The sequence below is a fragment of the Mycteria americana genome, chromosome 1, assembly GCF_035582795.1.
Source record: "Mycteria americana isolate JAX WOST 10 ecotype Jacksonville Zoo and Gardens chromosome 1, USCA_MyAme_1.0, whole genome shotgun sequence".
NCBI lineage: Eukaryota > Metazoa > Chordata > Aves > Ciconiiformes > Ciconiidae > Mycteria > Mycteria americana.
Genome location: NC_134365.1, coordinates 83,299,382 through 83,321,207, shown reverse-complemented (window position 1 = coordinate 83,321,207; position 21,826 = coordinate 83,299,382). Strand labels below are relative to the sequence as shown.

General features: G+C 40.6%; 1 protein-coding gene across 1 annotated transcript in view; it reads left to right on the top strand.

Annotated features, from left to right (window-relative positions):
* The first annotated feature begins 3,908 nt into the window (after positions 1-3,908).
* The window catches only part of NTF3 (neurotrophin 3), a 54,389-nt gene continuing 36,471 nt past the window's right edge, over positions 3,909-21,826 (top strand). The window contains exon 1 of the mRNA XM_075508530.1: positions 3,909-4,088. Coding sequence (XP_075364645.1) covers positions 4,071-4,088 — 18 coding nt within the window. The 5' untranslated portion in view covers positions 3,909-4,070. The remainder of the gene's footprint in view (positions 4,089-21,826) is intronic.

Genomic DNA, 21,826 nt, shown 5'->3' with positions numbered 1-21,826 from the left:
AGTAGTTGTAAAACACTTAAAATCTTTGGCTGAATACTACTATGTTGTGTGTGTGTGTGTGTAAAATATTTCACATGAGAAAGTGCTAGTAGTTGTACTTAGTAGATACAAAATAGTCTGTTACTTATTATTTTAATTAATACTGTATTTATAATCCCATTTCATCTCACTTTGGTAATTCTCAGTCAAGAAAATAGGTTTACAGGTGAACTACATAAAAGGTAACTCTGTAAAGTGTATTGCTTTTAGGAATAGCTCTGAAGAGCAATGACTTTCAGGGTGTGACCTTAATTCATGGTTATTGCCCTGCATTTTTTCCATCCTACTCATGGCATGTCTACAGCTCTGGGTACATGTTTTTCACTGTGTCATCTTTGATCTACCATGTTAATTTTTATGAGCTGTTGTAATTCTTTTAAGAATTTATCATATTATTTTTTAATGAAAGAGGAAAAACTGCAGAAGACTAATTTCCAAGAAATGCTTATCAGAACCAAATTTGACGTTGTGAATCTTGCTTGGAATTTCTCTTTAATACTTCTCATTTCTCCAGCCTGGGTGCAAGAATGTAAGGAAAACTCAAATCTGAGCATACACGATGGCTCAAGTTCAGCACTAATGCAAGTGTATGGAAGGCCAATATCAATGAGGTTTCAGCAGTTCTTTAGGCTCTGAAATGGTACTATTGGTATTCTTGAAATAATATTTAAATAATGTTTAAATAAATAATTTCTAAAATAACCTCTTCTTTCCCACCGCCACTTCTACCAATTAAAGAAAACCATGCTTGGATTCATTTTTACTTTTAACAAAACATTTACAACATACGTCAAGGAAAAATCTTTTCTAGAGATGTTGTTGGACCCTTTATTAAATTCAGGAAACTCAGACAGAAGTGATTTTGACATTTGAAAGGCGAACAGCCTCCTAAATTGAAGTTCTTAGTTAGACAAAATGTTCAGAGCTAATCTTCTGCTTCCACGTCGTCTTCTTTGTCTTCACTTCAAAACTACCATCTCATAAATGGAGGACCATATGGCTGGAACATATTTCCATCGCAGGTAAGTGTGTTTGTCGATGTATATCAAAACCACCATGGAAACAGCGCAAACTTGCTGAAGCGCGTGTGGTGTCTCTACAGACGTTCCCCCTTTCAGTTATCTATTCGGGACTTCAACCACAAAGTGGTGCTGTTGCAAAAGGTAACGTTAATGGGGAAAACCAACTCCCTGCTTTTATAATGACTCAAGGCATGCATTAAACCCAATAAAATTTTCATCCATTTACATACTCACATGCATATCTTCTTTATAAATATTCAATTTTTTAACATCAAACGCAATTACAGCGGTATCTGTTAATATGTAGAGAAAAATACACGTCTTCAAAGTATATAAAATGTTACACATTTTGAAGTCTGATCAAGTGCCTAATTAATCAGATCAATGTCTAGTAATTATTCCAATTAAAATCCCCAGAATTTAAAGATGACTTTCTACAGGACGCTTTGAGCAATATTTCAAATTCTTCAAGACAGAACAGAGACTTGTTCAAAGTAACAATTTTTTTTGCCATGTCAGAACTCAGATCCAAGGACTACATGTAAAATAAGGTGACCATTTGGGAGCTTTATTGTTTCTCATGAAAAATTCAGAAACATGTTTAAAGTGTAAAAAAAAAATCCAGTTGTGCTAAGGGTCAGCATTAAAAAAAAAAAGCAACCACACCCTGAATAACAGATGAAGATATAAAAATATCTAAAAGACCCAACTTCAGAACAACAGAAAGGTCTTTAGAGGAAAGGTTGGAAAACTGCAAGGACCGAACATGTCTCCATTTTCTGTAACTGTGAAAACACCCTGTCTACAATGCTTTTTACAGTGCACACATATTTGGCAAGATTAAGGTGTCACATCTCAAATTACAAGGCGTCTGATTGCCCACAGACCCACACACAAGTACAGGGCAAAACCCCTCAACTTGTGCAAGCTGCCTGGCTCTGATAGGTTTGCCTCCCATCAGAGGTAGGCAGTCCCTCTGCCTGGGACATTTACTTGTAGCCTACTTACTTTCCTTCTTTTTTTACTGGGCTAGCTGCAAATGTGAAGTTTCTGGGCTAGGGCTGTCTTCAAACACTTAACCCTTTGCCTGCCTCTGGGGGAGCATTCACCAGCCACAGGAAAATTTTCTATTCCTAGCTCTGTTTGTCTACTTCAGGAGATTAAAGGCTGAGTCATATTTTAGGCATTTCTCAGGTCTGACTACAGTGCTGGGGCTGGTGTGGTCAGGATCTCATTCTGATTCCCTCCTCTTAGCTGAAAAAGCTCTAAAGAGGATGGAAACTGCATTCAGCCAAGGTGGGAAGACAAAAAGGCTCTGGAGTTATTCAAGGTGTGAGTGGTTTTTTGATTGACAAAGCAGCAAGTTTTAGTAGAAAATTTTTAGGAGGCAACAGTGGAAGATGACTCTTCCCTTCTGCTGCATCTGGGCAGTTAGAGGGAATAAGCAACTCAGGCAGAATTTATCGGACAGATACAGTTTGTAGAGTTCAGAGTTGCCTAAATAGGATTATCTTATGGTTGAAAAAAGTCAGATAAAGGACAACCACAACAAACAACTCTTACCGTGTTTCAATCCACAGTGGAAAATATTTCAATAAAACTGTGACAACTATCTAGGTAGATTAAAATGTCTTGAAAGGAGATGGTACAATGCTTTGACAGCATGAGAGGGCTAATCATCCTTACACAGGGAGGGGAAAGAGGAAAAACTCCTTGGTTAAATAACAAAAGAAAAAACTTCATGAGCTAGCAAAGGAAGTATTCTTTAAGGAAACAATCTGGTGACTCTTAAAATTTGAAGTGTTGTATCGTATCTTGTATGACCATGTTCTTATGGTTATGACTTGCTCAATTATGCTTGAATCAAATAGAAAAGAAAGATGACTTAAGCATGTAAATTTAGAGGGAGACTTAGAGGCATGCAGCTAAATTTATCAGCCATCTCTGTGAGCAATCACTCTAAATAAAAAGTTTGGAAACCAGTCGCTGCTGGTTGCTGATGAACTTTCCATGTTTTTGGCACTCGCCATCCTTTACTTAATGGACTAATCTGCAAATCAAAACAGGAGGAATATCTGGACACAAATCCATCCTAAGGTCTATTCTTAACAGTGGATATTTCTCCAACACTTATTTTTGTGTAATGGGGGGGTGACTTGGTTGACAGAAATACTGACCAAAGAAATAAATTTGTCTAAGATTTGGAAGCAATTAAAAAAAATAAATAAAAAAGAGGAGTCAGAGGGAGAGAGCAGAGGCTTATGGCATTCTAGTTCTGTGTCTCTATTTCACCTGTTTTACATGTCCTATAATGACTTCTGAATATGGGTAAGAATAGCAACACATGCTGGCAGTTTGACCAAAGGGTGTGCATGTGCATGTGTGTAAGTGTGCATGTGGGAGACAGAGAGAGTATGGGGAAAAGAGGAGGGGGGGTGGAGTGGATGGACCATTAGAGTGCAAACACAGAGACATTCCTGCAATAAAATACTTGTCTTCTGAGAATCACAGTCCGGAAGAGATGGTTATGATTTAACAAAAGAATTCTCTAAAATGTTCCCTGGTGCTAATACTGTTCTTAATAATATGAAAAGATTTTGCCAGGAAGAGGAATAAAACCGTCAATCAGATTAAAAAAAGAAAATAGGCACATGATGGCTTTTTTAGAACACACAGGGGGAAAAAATGACCTTTATGATGGTTTTGTCATTTTCAAAAAAATGCCTCATTTTCTGAAATTCCCCAACCAGGCAAGGTTATTATAAATGGTAGGTAGGGAAAGCAGAGCGTGGCAATAAAGGGGTTAATCTGCAGAGCACAGAGCCATCTGGCTGAGCTGGTTTGTTATAATCGAGCAGATTATGTTCACGGGACTCAGAGTTTAAGGCTCCTCTCCCATAGAGCAACTCTGCACAACCCAAGCAGACCAACTTTGGGACTTTGAATGAACATATTTACATCCACCTTTCTCTTCATGTCGACTTTTCTGGAAACATTCACACGGATGCCATGGTTACTCCTACCACGGTAAGGGAAATTTGACGTTTTCTAATAGGGTCCTAAGAGGGCGGGGAGGGGAGGGGGGGGGAGAGGGGTCCTTTAAAGAAGTATAATGGGGAGGAGAGGGGGGTCTTGTAAGCAGTAGGTCTGTCCCGAATGTTGTTGCCTTTCCCATTGTGCCTCCTCCTTCCCCCACCCCTACTTGCCCTATAGCTTGCTTTAGTCCTGAGGTTCCTCTCTCCTCCTGCTCTGCACGCTGTTGTTCAGGTCCCTGGCAAGAAAACAGCAGAGGAGAAATATGAGGTGCTAAAGGAATCTGATTTAAGAGGCAAAAGTAAAGGAGACTCTTGATTTTATTTTAAGAGGGAAACCAGCAACTTCAGATATAACAAAAGGGTTTGCAAATCTTGAGCGTGCATTGCAGGAACCAGCCTCAGCATACGTAGCATGCTTGCCCTCAGGGAAAGTTAGAGCCCATGACAAGCAAAGTCAAAATTCCCAATTTCTAGACCTCGCCTGTCTCAGGTAACTAACTTCACTAGAGCTTTCTTTTTTTGTGTGTGCCAGACACTGGAAACCCTATTCATGACCTTTAAGTCAATCCCCATTCTCCTCAAACCCAAACACTAAATTCTCTGGGAGGAACTGGAGATCAAAGGATTCCCTGCACATCTGTGTCTAGGTGAAAAAGATACACGCACTTTGTGCTAGGCTGGCAGGAAAACTATTCTTACGCTGCAATTTCCAGCGTTTGGTAAGTGCCTTCTAGGAATGCAGCACACAACTAATCAACACAGACACACATATAGAGAGCAAAATAGAAAGCTGTTTCTCATTTAAACAGCTGAAATGCAGCTTAAAGCATCAGTTACTGGCGAGTCCTTATGGAGACACCAAACTGCTATTAGCCAAGAGGGCAAAAAGTCCTTGAATGGTTTAGATAGTTTTCTGATCAGTTCTTAATCCTTCATTAAAATAAACGGGAAAGCTCTGTGTTGGTCCTATCTCTTGAACTATAAATATGCAGTATCCGGAGAGATGGATATTTTGGATTGAATAGGGCTGCTATGCACACATTCTCTGGTTCCTATATTGCAAAACCAGTTATTTAGAGATGAGTGTGTGTGTGTGTGTGTGAGGGGGGGGCTTGCTCCCGCCCCCCCTTTTTAAATAGACAGGGATGTGTGCTATATGGTCCAGTCAATTGTTATGAGCTACAGCCTTTCAGAAAGCACTCTTTGCTCTTAGGCTCATGTGATTTGTTGCATGAGGAGTGCAAATGGTATGTAAAGTTTGCCTTTACATTGTGCCTTCAGGAAAATACCCAAACAAATAGGAGAGACATTCTCAGGCACAGAAATACCTGATCTGTGCAAGCCTGTAAGTGGAGGAGTGGTGCAAGAAACACCTATAAATAAGATATAAGAAAAAGGAAAACCTAATAATAAAAAAAAGAAAAACTCACTTTGTGGCAAGGCAGACAAAAGCAGTAGAGAATGGAAGAGAGTTCGGCATGGTTCCAGCTGCTTGTAGTAAAAAGACTGGTCTTAGATACACGTGTCAGTACCAGGAGCTCTGTGTGTGAGCATGTGTGTGTGTGGGGGAAACTAGGCATGATTGCAGGTGGTGGGTCCAAAATATGGGGAGAAGAGGATGTACCAGCAGAGCTAGGAGGGGAGTGCTTTTTGTAGAAGGGTGATATATGTTGAGGTATGCAATACATGTAGGTTTAGGATTCTTTTTCTCCCAGGGAAAGAAGAACTAAATGGTACCTAGAAAGATAGATATAAGGAGTTCGGAGGCAAAGTGTTATATACTGAAAATAAACTGCTATGTATTAAGTGTTGTGTATTGGGCTAATAAGAGCAGGTGAGCCATGCAAAGGTGGTCAGCTTAAAAGGGGAACTGCTGCAGGTCAACTGGAAAAAGAGGATTTTTGTGGGTGGAAAAAAGTTTAGGAGCTCAGAAGGGGAAGTAACACTTGAGAGGGATGGGAAAAGGTGCAGACTGGAGGCTGGGTGAGGATATGAAAGGGACATACAAGGATGCTAGGGTCTGCAGGGGGAAGGTAGGGCATGGAGTGGGAGTGGAGGGAGAAAAGTGAAAGCACAGGGCACAAAGGATATTTGGAGGAGGAAGAAAAATGTGAACTATTGTCTATTTGGAGAAAGGTATGGAAAATAATCAGCTACATGATGCTTGTGGGGGGCGTCTAAAGGAGACATCTTTGATTCTGTCAAGAAATAGATACGAGGATGCATTTGCGAGGAAGGTGTTAGAGTATGAAAGCGAAGGCTTGTGTGGTGATGGAAACACATGCCGAGGAGAGGAATGCAGAGGAAAAAATGAGCTGGATGGACACAGGGTGTGGTGATGGAAAAAGGGTATAGGGACCCATAAAGGTATGTGAGGGGGTAGTTGCTTAGGGAAATTTCAGAGGAGGTTGGAAGCCTGCTGGAGTAGTGCTATAGACATGTGCTACCTGGTTGCAAGGGAGAGACAGAACTGGGGAAAAAGCCATGTGAAGGCGCTGTGAGGAAATGCAAGATAATGGAAACCATGGGGGCAGGGTGAGCTGTGACAGGAATATAAAGATGTGGCAAGTCTTAAGAAGCATGAGAATGGGGAAAAATGAGGAATATAGGAGGCATGAGGATGAGATTAAGAGCTGGGTTCTCTGTAAAGATGCCTGGGCAAAAGGTGGGTTAGAGGAGGTACAGGGAAAGAGAGCACAGAGTGGGAGGAAATTTGGTTTTGTATCACTTTGTAGGCAAACAGTGAAAGTAGTGCAAAGGTGCAGGAGTGGCTTGGCCAGCAGAAACAGAGGATGCCTCCTTACTGGGCAATTGGCATGACATAGGGGAAGAACAGGCAGTATGTTACAGGGGAAGCAGTTGAGGAAAATAATGGCAAGTAAGGAATGGGGGGGGGGGGGGAGGTGGAGGAGGAGAACACATACTCAAATTAAAAAAGTGTGATTTTCTGTTAAGAGAGATGTAACAAATGTGCTTATATCTCTGTGGTAGGTACTGGCTAAGTGAAGCAGCAAGAGGGAACGGAACAAATGTGCTAGTGGAGAAATGACTAAAGCTATAAAGGGGTGGGAGGAGAAGGAATGGGAAGGATAACTACCTGGAGGGCCATATAAGCCACATGGCTGTACTAAGTTCGGGAGTAAAGTGTGAAGTGTGTGGGGAGGTGAGTGGAGTTAGGAGCTGTAGGGCACGAAGTGGAAGTGGATGAGAATGACAGTTCATGTTACAAGGGGTGAGAAGCTTAGCGTAGGTTGACATACAATGGTGTGTAAGCAAGGAAAGTACCTGCCAGTTTGTGTCTGGTTGTAAGGGCTGTGGAAGGGAAGGTGAAAGGAGTGAAACATTCTGATAAGAGAGATTTGTGCACACAGCATGCTCAAAGTAAATGAGGGAAGTACAGGTAGGGATTGCAGACCTGGGTGTGGGGCCTGGGAGAAAGAAAAGCTTATGGGAGAGGGACGAGTGATGAGGAGTGGGAAAAAGTTTATGACGGCTTAAGCCATCTGTAGTTATCTGCCTCAGTTTAAGGGAGGCTGTCTAAGTGTGCAAGGGGCCGTACATGCATGCATAGCAGCATGAGAGCAGGTTGGGAGTTAAGTGCAAGGGGAGAGCAAGTAGGAGGTACACGTAAAGGCATATAGTCAGTGATGATAGGTGCACGGACATATGAGATGCTGGTTTTGTGTGCAGGTCAGGGACAGATGTATTCAGTGAGTGCTGTGCTTACATGACTGGCAGAGTTGTAGAGGGAGGGATGAGACGAGAAGGACCCAGCCGGTCTGCAGGAAGAAGCTGAAATCAGTGAGAGGCATGTAAGAGTACTGCATTGCTGTAAGGGACGTATATCTGTGTGGAAGTTACCACAGAAAACATGCACCCAGGAAGCCGTGCTGATGTGTAAGATGACTATTGAAGGCTGACTGGAGAATCACATGTCCACTGTGTTTGTGGCACAACTCTCCGTGTCGAAATCAGTTATGTAAGACACACAATAGAAGTGAGGTTTGTGAGTGTTAAGAAGCAATGTTTGCATTGAGAAGGAGGGTAGGGAAAGATGACTAACTGAGAAAATGGTTTGGTGCGTGGGTAGCGATAGGACGGAACATGCGCTAGATGTGCTTGCCTTCTGCATGATGTGCACAGCAGGCAGACTCTCCTTTAGAGATTTTGCAGGCTTTTTCTAAAGAACTAGTGAATAATCCTGAGAAAATCTCAGGATGCCTAACTGAAATATTTACAACAGCTTCATTTGGAGGCATATCAATGCACCTTATTTTCATGCCTTAAAACTTCAAAACTATACTACCGCTGCAACAAAATGGCAGAGAGATTTCTCTAGGACCAGTTAACAGGGCTACTAGGTAGTTAACAGGGCTGTTGAATGAACAGCTATTGGGTTGAAGTAGAGATGTCAGTCAAAGGAAACAAGAAAGTACTCGCTTTCTCCATGGCTTGAAACAGTACTGGAGTAATGTGCAGCTGGTTGAAGGTTGAAAACATAGGATACATCTTGGATGTGAGAGAAACACTAAGAACGTCTTTCCCTTCAAAACAATCGCATATATTGAAAACATCTGCTTTTCAAATCTGTGCTACAAACATCTTCAAATGTCCAGCTTGCCTAGGGCTTTGGTGTCTTCTTAAGCACTGTCCTACACTGGGTAGGAAAGTGCTCATTTCCATCCATAGCTGATCAGAAGATTGAGAGTAATCCTGCGAGACTTGCACTGGGAGACGACAGTCCAATCACACCGAACTGCTAGGCTTGAAGGCTGAAGCCTCTGGGCCCAGATCTTAGGAAGCATCCATCACATGAAAGTTCGTGGAACCCTTTCCGCTTTATTCCAGGGACCAATTCCTGCCAAAAAAATAGGTAGCCTGTAAAATACTCAGCTAATAGGCAGTTAGTGCTTGTGCAGCCATGGGCTGTGTTGGGAACCCGTTGTCCTACTTCATGCACTAGTTTCGCACTGCAGAGTTCAGTTCAAGCTCTCTAGCTGGCTAAGTTTTCCTGGCGGTGCTTGTAGCCAGCGGAGTCAGTCCTCTGGTGGCGGTGAGCTTCCCACCACGGCAGGTTGTGGGCGGTGGGGACAGTGAAGCAGTTGTCCATGAGGGGGAGACGCGTGACTGCAGCCAGCGGTCCCGGCCACTGGGACTCAGCTGGGCTGAAACCACAGACCGCAGCCGGCTCAGCCCACTGCCACCACCGCGGCCCAGGGTAATGCCCTGGCCTCCGAGCACTCCGCTCCCTCCCCACCTAACTGCCGAGAAAATAAAAAGCAAACGATGGCGTCAACCTGCCAGCTGGCCGGGAAAAGAGAAAGGGGTTGACGGGTACAATTAGTGCTGGATTGTTGCAGGAAGGGGATCAAAGCATGAATGACCAAGCTGCATTCGAGTGAGAAGAACATGGGGTATTTGTGCCCGCCTGGACTCCTTTGTAGGCATGACACAGCCAGAGAAATGAGTTTGCAAGGGCTGGAACATCTGGGCGTCCCTGCAGATGTTTGCTGGTGTGGAGCCGTGTGTGTGTCTCCTCATGGTGCCTAGGAGCGGACAGTGGAAAGAAGCGTCATGTGGATAGGGATGACAGAGGTGGATGGCAGCTGTTTCTGTGTGGGAGACAGCCATCCCTGTTTGTACATCTGTCAGTGGAAGATGTGGGGATAAGTCACTTTCTGAGGGGACAGATGGGATGTGCGTGTGAAGAGAGAAGGGATAAGGGTGGATATGGAGTAGTTTCAAGGTTGTGAAATGAGTGCTAAAGGGAATATACAGAGCTATGTTCCTGATGGTATCGTGAGCCTTAAGTCCATAGGGGAAGGGGACTCCTCCACAGAAAGCCTCAAGGAAGATTATACTTCCCAAGGAATTAAAAGAAGAACACACCAAGCATCCAGTTCAGTTAAGACTCTCCTTCTCTCCTTCATATGGTACAAGCATCTTGCTGCATGAGCAAGCTAAGCAAGGTGGCCCTTTCCTTCAGGGCAGAAAGCATTTGGAAAGATCAGAACAAGATCATATACTCCTCCCTCTCTTATCTTTCTCTACCTCTCTCCTCTCCACCTCTTCACACACACGCAAAAGGGTCTTTCCCAATTCAGCTTCTAAGTTTGTGTTTGAAATTTCCCTCTGCGGAAATGTGCGATGAAGATATGTGTGAATGAGGACACTGGTGTGTTGGGGAAGGTTGTGTGCCCGTACGTGTTGAAACAAAGTTCACTGGTAGTCATCTGGAGCTCAGAGAAGTAACCTGTTGGTTGCATTTCAATGCACATGGAAAGGATAACAGGTAATTCCACACTTCCATCAGGCAGTGCCAGGAAAGCAGCATTCATGACTCATTGCCACTCTGCCTGTACTTTAGAGGGAGTCACTGGCTGCCTAGTGATGTAAATATACAGATTCCATAGGACAAGCTCCATTTGTGTTATCTACTACAAACTTGTACCAGAGGTGATGAAAATATTCTTGGAGGATTGCATCCTGTAGGGTAAGATTTGCAGCACTCCTCGAACATTTTCTGTGCTTCAGCTGCACATGTTGTCCATAATGGAACCACAGCAATAAATGTGTTTCTTCTCAGTTGCTCTTTCACACCTTACAGCAATAAATTCCTTTATTTTGGGTTTGTCCCTGCTATAGATTCTACCTGTTTTATCTTACATTAGCTGAGTTAGCATGTGAGAAAGTATTAATCTAGTTAACTCAGAAATATATATTTCTAGGCTATGCCCTACAAAAATTCACCCACACTTGCCATAAGTCTAAATCAATATTATCAGAGGTAACTGGCAGTTAACTGGAGAGTTACAGAAGGAAGAAGTACATTGTACTCTACGTGAATGTCTAAAGCCTCATCTATGCTCAGAAGTGAATTCAGGTTGTGAGTGTGAAATCTAAGCCCAACAGCTGCTTCTGAATAACTCTGTGGTTAGACAAGTTCTAAGATAGCATCCTCTCCTGTGACTTCTGCCTCAGCCAGGAGGTGAACAAGCACACTTGCAAGACGAAAGCAGATTTTGTCCTCTTGAGAGATGGGATTTGGACAGTATTTGGTTTCTGCTCCAAACAAAGATCAGATGTTATGGCTTTCAGCTGTCAAATACAGACCTCATAAATCCGATGGAGACATTTAACCAGTTTTCCCAGTATGCTGTATTTGAGGTAAATGTGTAGTACCACTAGATGCTGAGATCTGTGATGAGCTCGGTTTCAGAAATACTAATGATAATGATGATAAAACTGATGCCTTAGGGGAATAAAATAGATAATGTATAGTCAGCTGAGTCAAAAAAATGCTCCTTAGATGCAAAGGCTAAAGCAGAAATATCTAAGAAATGCTTTGGAAGAATGTGGAAACATGGGTCTGTGTGTCCTCTCTCTACCAGTCCCCACACTTTCCTAGCCGCTCCTAGTACGTAAGTGGTATGCACAAAACCGAACTGCAAGTTAACAACAAAAATAAAGTCCAGTGACACCATCTTAGCAAAAGAGAAACTTTACCCTGCTCTGGAGTAGGTAACAAAAACATGGTCATTAAGAGGGACATGCCATTTCATGTGCTGGGGGTCTTTCCTGGATTTGTACATTCAAAAGTTAGAAACCATTTATTCAGTTCATCAGCTCCTGTGATAAGTACAAAGCTATTTCCTCCAATCATTTCTCAAACAAGTTGCAGAGTCTTATTTCACATGACTGACTTGCTAAATGGATGATGCAGATAACTCCATAGGATAAGTTTTCTTTGCTGTTTATTGATATTTGCATGTTCTCTTACTTAGATCCCCCAACATCTTGAGCAACTTTCCTTCCTTTTTGCTGTTTACTAAATATACTCCTCAAATCCTTGACATGAGCTGTTCTTCTTTGTTTAATCCCATTCTTTGTTTTACAGAGTGCATATGATTTCTTTTCTTTAAACCTTTTCCTCCTTTTTTTTTATCATACTTTTTTCAGTTTTCTGACTTCCTTCAATTTCATCCACATCTTTGTGGCACTAGAACATCCAGGAGTAAAGGTGACATTCCAAAACCAGGAAGATCTCTTTCATCTCTTTGTCTGATACCACCTTGCATTTGTATGTGCCTTCTGTAATTATACTGAGTTTCTGCACTCTCTAGTTCTCTCTTCTCTTTCTCTCTTCTGCTATAAAAGAACCTGTGTATAATAAATCCAGCACTAATTTATTGTTTAAATCATGGATATCTAATTTTCAATATTATGCCTTTCCAACTTCTTCCCTGACATTTAATATAGGTGCTTTGAACTGATTTTCCCTAGACCTTGGGCTTTTCCACTCTGAGTCTCTTATTTTCTAACCACTTTTTTCTAACCCATTTTTCTAACCATTCTCTGTCCTTCTATATAACATTTTTTTTTCTGTCCTTTCCATCCTCTCTATCCATTTGCAGCCCATTCCTTCTCTTCTGTTTTATTTTTCTGCAACTTTACCCCTTCATGCCTTCAGACTGCTCAATGACACAACTGAAAAGAGTGGTAGGTCGCCAGACACTACCCCAGCCTTGATAATCATCATTTACCATCATCCTGTTTTATGGCTTATATCCAGTTTTCAGGCCAGGTTTGTTTTGCAGAGTAGATGGCAGACATGTATAAGCTGAATGTACATATGTGTGGGGATAATGCATGCATGCATTTGTGTGAATGGAAGACGAGAGGTCAATATGTGACTGCACTGTGAGAACACTGCATCCTATTTCTTTGTCCTCCTTTTTCTGGCCTTCCTAACACTGTCCGTGCCCTCCCTTTAGGCTATGTAATACTGCCATATAATCGTTCTTTGTTGCATTGACCAACTCATTGCCCTTCTTGGAATTTTTTTACAAACTTCTGCCCGCTTTCCTGTCAGGGAGTCAGGCATCTTGTCATCACACCGGCATGCTGAGTAACTCCTTCTCCACCTCAGCTCTGCCACTCACACAACCAGTATCTGTTCACAGGCCGGGCTCCCTAACGGTGCTCCCAGCTTGTCCTTCCTGACCACCGTGGACCCCACCCACTTGCCCTCTACTTCCAGTTCTCTCTTAAGCACCGATTTCTTTAGTAACCCAGGGAAAACAGCTGACTTCTTAGACTGGAAGAAGTGAGATCCCTCAAGACTTTGGACAAAATACACTTCTTTTTTAAAAAAACTACGGAAAATAAATTTTCATGTGATGAGGAATGCATATTATTAAAACATTTCCTGTTCACAGGGACTACCTAGCAGCTACTTCAGACATACACAAAGTTGAAAGCATCTGTAGTTAAAAACTCCTTGGCATTAGTACCAATGAGAGCTATCAGATTTTTTAACATGATGGCCCTAAGACCCAGAAAGCAGGATTTTCAAAAACAGAGTTGACACTTCTTTTCAGAAGTGAATGGAAGTTTTAGCATCGATAGTAATAGAAGCACAATTAATCCAGTACTGTGAGGATCTGAAAGCCCTACAAACTAGAACTCTTTCAAATATTCTGGGCCTTGTAAATAAGAATATGAATACTTACACTTTACAAGTCCGTGTGTTAAAGAAGAGTCACCCTTTCTACTCAGGCGTGTGTGGTGAGTACTACCATCTGCCAAACACATCCTTCAGTTCTTCTGTGTGGCACCTGCACATAAAGCAGCCGACGTGAAGCAGGCTTTGCATGCCAGTGCTTGATGCCATATCCTGGCCCTGCTTTATTTATTAGTATAGGTGCCATCTGAAAGTCAGCCCTGGAGAGACTGTGTACTAGTGGTACAGAGTGGCTGGTATAGCCTGGCTGCTTCTGCTAGCAGGCGTGATTTGCAACAGACAATTTTACGTAGTGAAACTCTTCCTGAGAGATGGCAAGTATCTCACCATATCAGAAAACCTTTAGGAAGTATTGCCTTAGTATGTCTTTCTTCCTGGATGGGCTATATATGGACTTAGAAAAACAGTTGAATCAATTTATTAATACAAAAGCTATTCATGAAGCAATCTGGACAGAGACTTTATTTTTCTGCTGAGAGGTTGCATTTTCTGTATTCAAAACGCCTTTATAAGGTTGAAACACTCAAGAACAATGTTTAGCTTTTGTGTTGAAAGAGCAACAATTACAGACTCTAAGAAAAGCAAAACAATCTAAATACTACTACAAGATGAGTTTGTTTTGTTGGTTTGTTTTTTTTTTTTTTTTAACAAAACAAAACAAAACAAAACCAAACCAAACAAAAGCTTCATGGAGTTAAATCTTGCCCTGGGAAGCTAAAGCTGCTTTTCGCATCTGCTAGGATAGGGAGTGGTCTCCCTTGGAAGAGTTTGCATTTTGGGGAAACAGATACGTTTTTAAAATCCAGTGAAATATTCTGATTTTTCTCATTCTTTCTGTCTTTCCTCTGTTAGGAAATCTTCCTGTTCATTTCGCTTTTTTCTCGTAGCTTGTTCTCATTTGCCTCATTCCTCTGAAATAAAAGCTGGTGACTTTTCAGTGTTTGCTGTCCTTTGAACCACCATTAAGCAAATCTGATTGGTTAATTGTTCTTTGGTGAGTTAATTTGTTTACCTTAGTCTTTCTCTGTGTCTCTGGTTCAAATTGTGCCTTTACTGACTCAGCCTCTGATAACAGGGTTGACACCAGCACGTCCACTGAACTCAACAGATTTATTTCTGATTTACAGAGAAGCGGGAGTCCCCAGCTGGGTAAATGTGGAAATTCACCTGATTGCAGGCCAAATTCTGACCTCAGTTGCACCCAGGCAATCCTATTAGAATTAGTAAGACTGTAACCAACCTTAAATTTGAGTCTTGGTGTTTGTTTTTTTAAAAAACATGGATGCACATCGAAAGCATTTTCGTATGTTGAATCATAGAAATCAGAGAGGGGAAGAGAATATGCCTATATTACATGACTGGTATACCTGATCGGAAAAATTGTAGCAAATCCATTTCTTTGCTGGAATTTGCCAGTTCCTCAGAAACAAACCATTCCCCTGTCTGTTCTCCTAAATCTCAACTCAGTCCCCCTGGACACCAAAGTTTAAAAACCTGGCAGGCTTCCCCCTTGCTCAAAACCCTGTCTCCTTTTTGATCCATCTGTTGGCTGCTAGAGACACCAGCCATCCACAGACCAGGAAACTGGTACTTGCAGCGACAAGCACAAAGCCAGTAAAGCCTGCTGACCTGGAGCAACCCAGGGCATGATACTGTCCCCTCACAGAGGACTCTGAAAGCTGCTGGGCTTGGGAGGTCAAGTGGAATTCCTCAGAACTGGAGAATTAAAACCAACAAAATCCATCTCCTAGCACAGTCTAATATCTCCTAATGTTGTCTGTGGTCCTCAGATCCCAGCCAGCCAGATAGCGTATTCTTCAAAGCTCTGTCATATATAATTTCAAATTGATCAAGTGACTGGGCTTCCATCACTCCACTTAAAATCTTCATACTATCCCCCATCCAACTTCACTGCCACTCATTACTACAGTATTGAGTGCTTTTCCATGTAAAAGTTGTTAGCAACAACACAGTCCTGGGTGACAGTAGGATGGCTGGCAAGAGATGTTTTTAGAGTAGAGGTTTGGTTTCCATTTTATTTTTTCATTAGTTAACTTCTAGTGGTAATTTTTTATGATGGTATTCTTTGAGGAAGAAGTGAAAATAAAGGGTATCATTGTTGAAAATTACAGAAATATTTTAATAAATAGTCTGTTTTGGGGAACAGCTCTTTTTCAAGAGAAAGGCTTAGCAGCATCTCCCACAGATAATTGAGGTATGTCTATAGCCTGGCAGCAACCTGGACAGAGATCCAGAAAATAACTTTATACAAATTGGCATGCCTACACAATGCAGCACCTTGCTCAAGGAGAGTCTCCTGATCCTCCAATCAATTAGCAAAACTGCACCAGGATAACTAGCCTTGTTTCTGCTTGGATGGCATTGCAAAGCTCTCCAGAAACAAACTGCCCAAAGACACCCTGCAGATTGGCGTTAAGACATCCTGATGTTCAAAGAGGGGGCCAGCACCCTGCAGTGCCTGCAGTGCAAGCACAGGCTCTGCCATGCAGAAGACAGCCACTTGCTCTGCCATGTCCCTGCAAACATGCTGAGGCTCCTCTCAGGTACTCAGACTGTCTGGTGGGGCACACGAACTAAGCTACAGACTTTTTCCAATTCCCTCAGGATGACATGCTCTTTTAGGATGACTGGAGTCAGAAATCTTCTTGGTCCTCTAAGGGAACTGTGCCAAATCATTGGCAAGAGAAAGGTACAGACAACTTCTTGCTATTTAAGATATTCAAATGTCTACACACGTGGGTACCACAGCCTTCCTTCAGCCAGGTCCATAAATTTGATTATTTTAATTTTTATTCATAAATATCCCTAGAGACTTCTTTATTCTAACTGCTTTCTGAATTTTCTCCAGATTAACTGATATTTTTTAGTAACACATGGAAACTTACAGACTACAAAGTAGCATCGAAAATTACTTCCTGGTTACCTGGCAGATTTCCACTGATGGATTTCACTTTGTTTTTTTCTGCCTTTTCCCATCCATCAGCTTCTATCATCCTCCTGTTGAATTTTCTTGAAAAGTCACTTGCTAGCTCCGGAGATAACTAGCTTAACAGAGGCCTAATTCTGACCCCACTTCCATGGAAGAATCCTAATGGACCCCCAGGGAATAAGTTCATCTTAAGGCAGTGAAAATTTAGACCAGAGTCAAGACCTGAGAACTCAACAGAGAAACTATTGCAAATAACCAGGGAAGAGAGTGGTTGTTTCTGCACAAAAAGTTTTCTTAATGGAGAAAAAATTTTCCAAATCTGAACTAGCAAAATTTCATCTGAAATTCTCCTCTGACCCGTCTACTGTTAGATAGCTTCAAATGTTATCTAATCACAAGTCTGATACCACCCTGTTTGCTTACTTGCTTCTTTTGTTTACCCTTTTTGCAAGTATGTGCTGATGTGATGAAGAGCGGATTACTTCGGCTCTTTCAATTTTTGCATCTGTGTATTTCATCCAGATGAGTTATCTCAGGCAAAACCTGAAAAATGAAACCCAGCGTTTTACCTTTGATCTGAGGTAAATAATCGTAGGTGCCATTACCAGCCTTCCACAGGAACACGGTCCAGAATAAAGGACTTGAAAAGAATCTCAAAGATCCTTCTAAAAGCCATGAAATGTTTTAGCGATTTTATTTTTTCCTTCCTTTTTCTTAGTGAAGAGGAACAGATGGGAACAGAAGTAAACTCTGCCATCTGGAAAGACTGAAAGATTACTATGAAAAGGGCCAGGTGTCAAGTTTGTTCAGCACCAGCCCATCTTTGCCAATTATCAACATCAAAACCTAGTCTCAACAAGGGCGAAATTACGCTAAAGATAAATGATTTTGGAAAGCCATTTTTTCAGTATCTTTTTGTCATCTAATTGTTCAACTGTCTTGAAAACTACAGAGTTATGCACAGAAACATAAAAGAAATTCACTTGAAGTTCTATCTCTTATATCACAGGAAATTCTGTGCCTTGGTCTTTCCTGCACTACATTTAACACTGCAGTCTAGATTCCAGGTAAAGTCCATTAGCTGTGTCATAATCTTTTAATACTATGCTACTTAGAATTTATTTATGGGTAATTTGGACCTTGTTCTTATAACAGTTTGAAATGGAAATATAGCACCTGTAAATAATCTTTGAGTGGGAAATCAGAAGCCTAAAATCCATCATAGCTCTGTTCAGTCTCTCGATGGTGTCTGACCCACTGACTTCTCTGCTTTAGATATTGGAAATTACATGTGTATGTAATACATATACATATGTATTATACATATATGTGCATCTATGTTTGTGCACTGACTGTACATAGAACAAGACTGAAGATGTCCTGTTCCTTATCTGAGTAGATTTTCTATTTGTTTTCACAATGCCTTTGGTTTTAATTTTATGATTACATAAGCAGGTATTCTGGCTTTAAACTTTCCACTGAAGGACATTTGAGCAAATAATATACTTCCATACTAATGAGACTGTTAATACAGACCCCTAAAAATATGTTTTCCCTCAGAATACACAAATAAACAACCTGTGTCAACCTTGGACCATGGATCTAAGTTCTGGGAAATCACCATCATTGGTGGTGTGAATTCAATTTTTTAAAGCTTTCTTTGTTTGTGTTTCGATCTTCCTACACTCTTTTTAGGTAAACATATTGCATCTCTGTCTCACATCTTCCACTTATGTGTACAGTATCTCTTAATTAAATTTAGGGACAACCTTGTAATAAAACACTGTCACGTAACACCATAAGATTCCTTGATGCTTTCCCATCATTTCAAGTTTCACTTAAACTTGGGCAAAAAAGCAAAATGTGTAATTCAGAAAGTTTTAATTTGGATTCAAGGTAATGTTCTAGCTAATATACATAAAAAGCTATTCAACAGTTCTAACCAATACTTCTTTTCTTCAACCATGCAGAATGCATACACACTGAGTTTCTTGGTAAATATCCTCAGCCCTGTTTTGCCATCTTTTGCAGAACAATTTTGCTTCTTAGTTGCAAAACAATTCTTTCCAAAAGCTGGAGCTGCATAAGCCGGTACTTTTTTCCATGCATAATGCAATCCTTTATGCTTCTTTTACAAGTTGGCTCTGATTGCCTTTTGTCAATTTTTCTTGTAGTCCTCAATTTTCTCCTGTGTCTTCATGTTCTTATGGGTTTGTGGTTTGGTTACTCAGTCATCTGTGGCCTTCTCTTGCTTTCCCTCCAAAACATGCAATTTGTTTTGTTTCTGCTGTGCAGCCTGGCAATTTTTCATAGCTTTTTTTCCCCCAAACATACATCAAGAGTTTGTAATATTTTTTTTTTCTCAGTTTGACGCCTTTGTGCCCCATCACCATCTGAGCAGATAGGGTCCACAAGCTCCCCTGAAATTGCTTGTTTGATTGAAAAAGTCTCAAATATGTTGTGTAAAAAAGTTTTGTCCCTTTTTTTTTTCTTTATATGATGCTGATACCTTTTAAAATTTCTTTACCACAGTCTGGTAACTGCCTTGCTCTTCCTCTCTGAATGCCATGATATGAAGCAAATCTAGGATCTCTGACCAAGCCCCCAAGACATACAAGACATAATTATTGTTGCTCATGTTCTTTTTCAACAGCATTCCTTATCTTTGTGAGAAGACAAATTATTGTTTGAATCTCTTCTGCTTGACTGCAGGAAAGGTTAGACTCTTTGAGGACCTTTGGCATCTCTATTTTCTCACTCATTATCTTCTTTCTGCTCTTGATACTCTACATATACTCTTCTTTTTCTCATTTTTCTCCTGCTTTCTAGCACTGTGCCTTGAGGATGGTTAGACAGAACTCAGAAAGAAAAAGGAATTAAGGGAAAAGAAATGTCCTCATCCCTCTCTCAGAAAGACAGAAATTGAAACTAGCTTTTAATGGTTAAAATCAGTATTTTTGAAACTGTTTAGAGGCACAGAAAAAGAATGGCTGCATCAGACTTCCAAACTACATCTCCAGTAGTGCACTACATAAGCCTACAGTCAAGATTCACCACAACAGTTTGATCTGAGGGACTTTAATAAACCAGCTGTTGGAGATGGTATCCTTCAGGGGGGCTCAGCCCAGAAGGAAGAGCCATGTCTGTGAATAAAATTGTGACAATGAAATGTTGTACAGAGAATTCCTGTGTAATTTTCTATTGAGTTTAGGACAACAAAATGTGTTGAGTTTGTTAGGAAAATATAAAGGAAATAACTCATTTGATGCAAATCACATGGAGTGAAATGTTTACTGTTAGCATTTAAGGTTTAATGGTGAAAGTGAGAAAAATATTGCCAAATCATAAATATCTGATGGAGAACATAAATTGTACAGAAAGAATGCTTTACATGAGCACAATAAGAAATTTTCAGCCAGTTCTATTTCTAGTATTGCTGACCGCACCTGGCTACCAAGCCTTAACCCTTAGTGCATAGTTTTCAGTCTGTATTAATCAACAATTTGATTTTAGAGAAACAGGCAAAACCACACCACATCATTGCCATGCAGCGTGGTTGTATCACTGCAAATAGATTCTCTACTGTGTCTGGTTCTAGTTGTGGAGGAAAGTCAATCAGCTTCTCAACATCAGAATCATAAACTTATCTCCTATGAATGTCACCTGTGCTATTTTCTTTGGTGATGGGGGGCAGAAAATAGAGGGGATGGAAAACTCCCCCCTCTTGTTGCTCTTGCATTGAAGAGTGCTGTAGATGATACTGGCATCAGCCATATCACCACTGTGTTATCTCACCATATTTAGAACATGTGGAGACAATCTGGTGGTGAAAACAGCAATGACTGATCTAAATTAGTGTTTCCCTCGTTGGCACTGCTAGAATCACCTCCCCTCTCCCCTACGTTAGGGCTCTTTTGTGCTTTTCAAGAAAATCAGCTTCTTTCTGAGAGATTTAACAGTCTGTGGAATCACTGATGCCATTTCAGAATAAAGTGAAAGAACAAAGCCAAAGGAAATGTCTGCCAATTTCGACCCTTAAAAGTTGCTTTCAGTTAAAATTGAAACAGTTAACAGTAAGGTTATTTTAATTCTTCCTTTTTCTTTTTTTTCTGGGTTTTTTTTTTTTTTTTGAGGGAAAAGCTGTGAACATTGTCATGAGATTAATGGTTCATATCAACAGCAGACTGGTGCGACATCACAATTTGTATCAGAAATCCTAAAAGTACAGTTCTAAGAATGAATATAAAAAATGCATCTTTCACAATTCCTCTCCAACTGAATAGGTGTTCCCAATCATGATTCTTTCTTTAACTCATTTATAACTTCCTTTATTTCTTGGCAGAACCAAATTTTAAAGAGAGTACCTTCTGCATTTACAAGGGTGACTGCAATCATGTTTTTTTAGCAGATGCAGTTCCTACTGGTACTCCCATCTTTGTTTGCTTCTCAGACATTTCCACATTTCATTTATGTCTCTAATTTCATATTTCATGTAAGAATGCAAGCAGGTGAAAGATTTTATGCATGCAGACACGTCCTCATCTAGAAGGGAAAGAGGTTTGCTAGGTTTCAAACTCAGTGTCCCACTACAACATATATTAGAGAAGTGGAATTTGCAATTAAGAAAGCAAACTGAAAAATTTACACTGTCTCACTGATAAAAACAAAGAAACACCCTTTGCAAAATTATTCTAACCAATTATAAGGAAAGACACCTCTCAGGAGCACAGGCTTGATACCTCCAGCTGTCCTGAATTAAATTATATTTAAATCTGTATTCTGAATACATGACCTTGATGTTATTCAACAGCTTTCAAAACAGAAGACATGTAGAACTTCATCAGATGATGATTTAACTGTTTTGTTTACTTGCCTTCCCATTTTATGAAAGGCTTTAAGTAACTCTGACCCTTCCTATGTTCCCTCCTAGATGTCATTGTTATACAAATTTAGTATAATGGTTATGTCTTCACTACAGAATTAGAATAATTTATCCACAATCAAAATTGTGTCAACTCTTCTTCAAACTTATTCTTGGCAATATCTAATTCCCACAGAGTCAAAGTCCTTGTTCATGCAAAAAAAAAAAAAAGAAAAAAAAAGAAAAACATTTAAAAAATGCTTTATTGTAAAGCCTAAAGTGTGAATTTAAAGCAAGCTATGAATTTACCAGCATGTCCATGTGTGCTTCTGGTATATGAGTGTCTGGTTTTGAGTTTAAGATAAATTCTTTTCCAAGTAACAAAGACTAAACCAA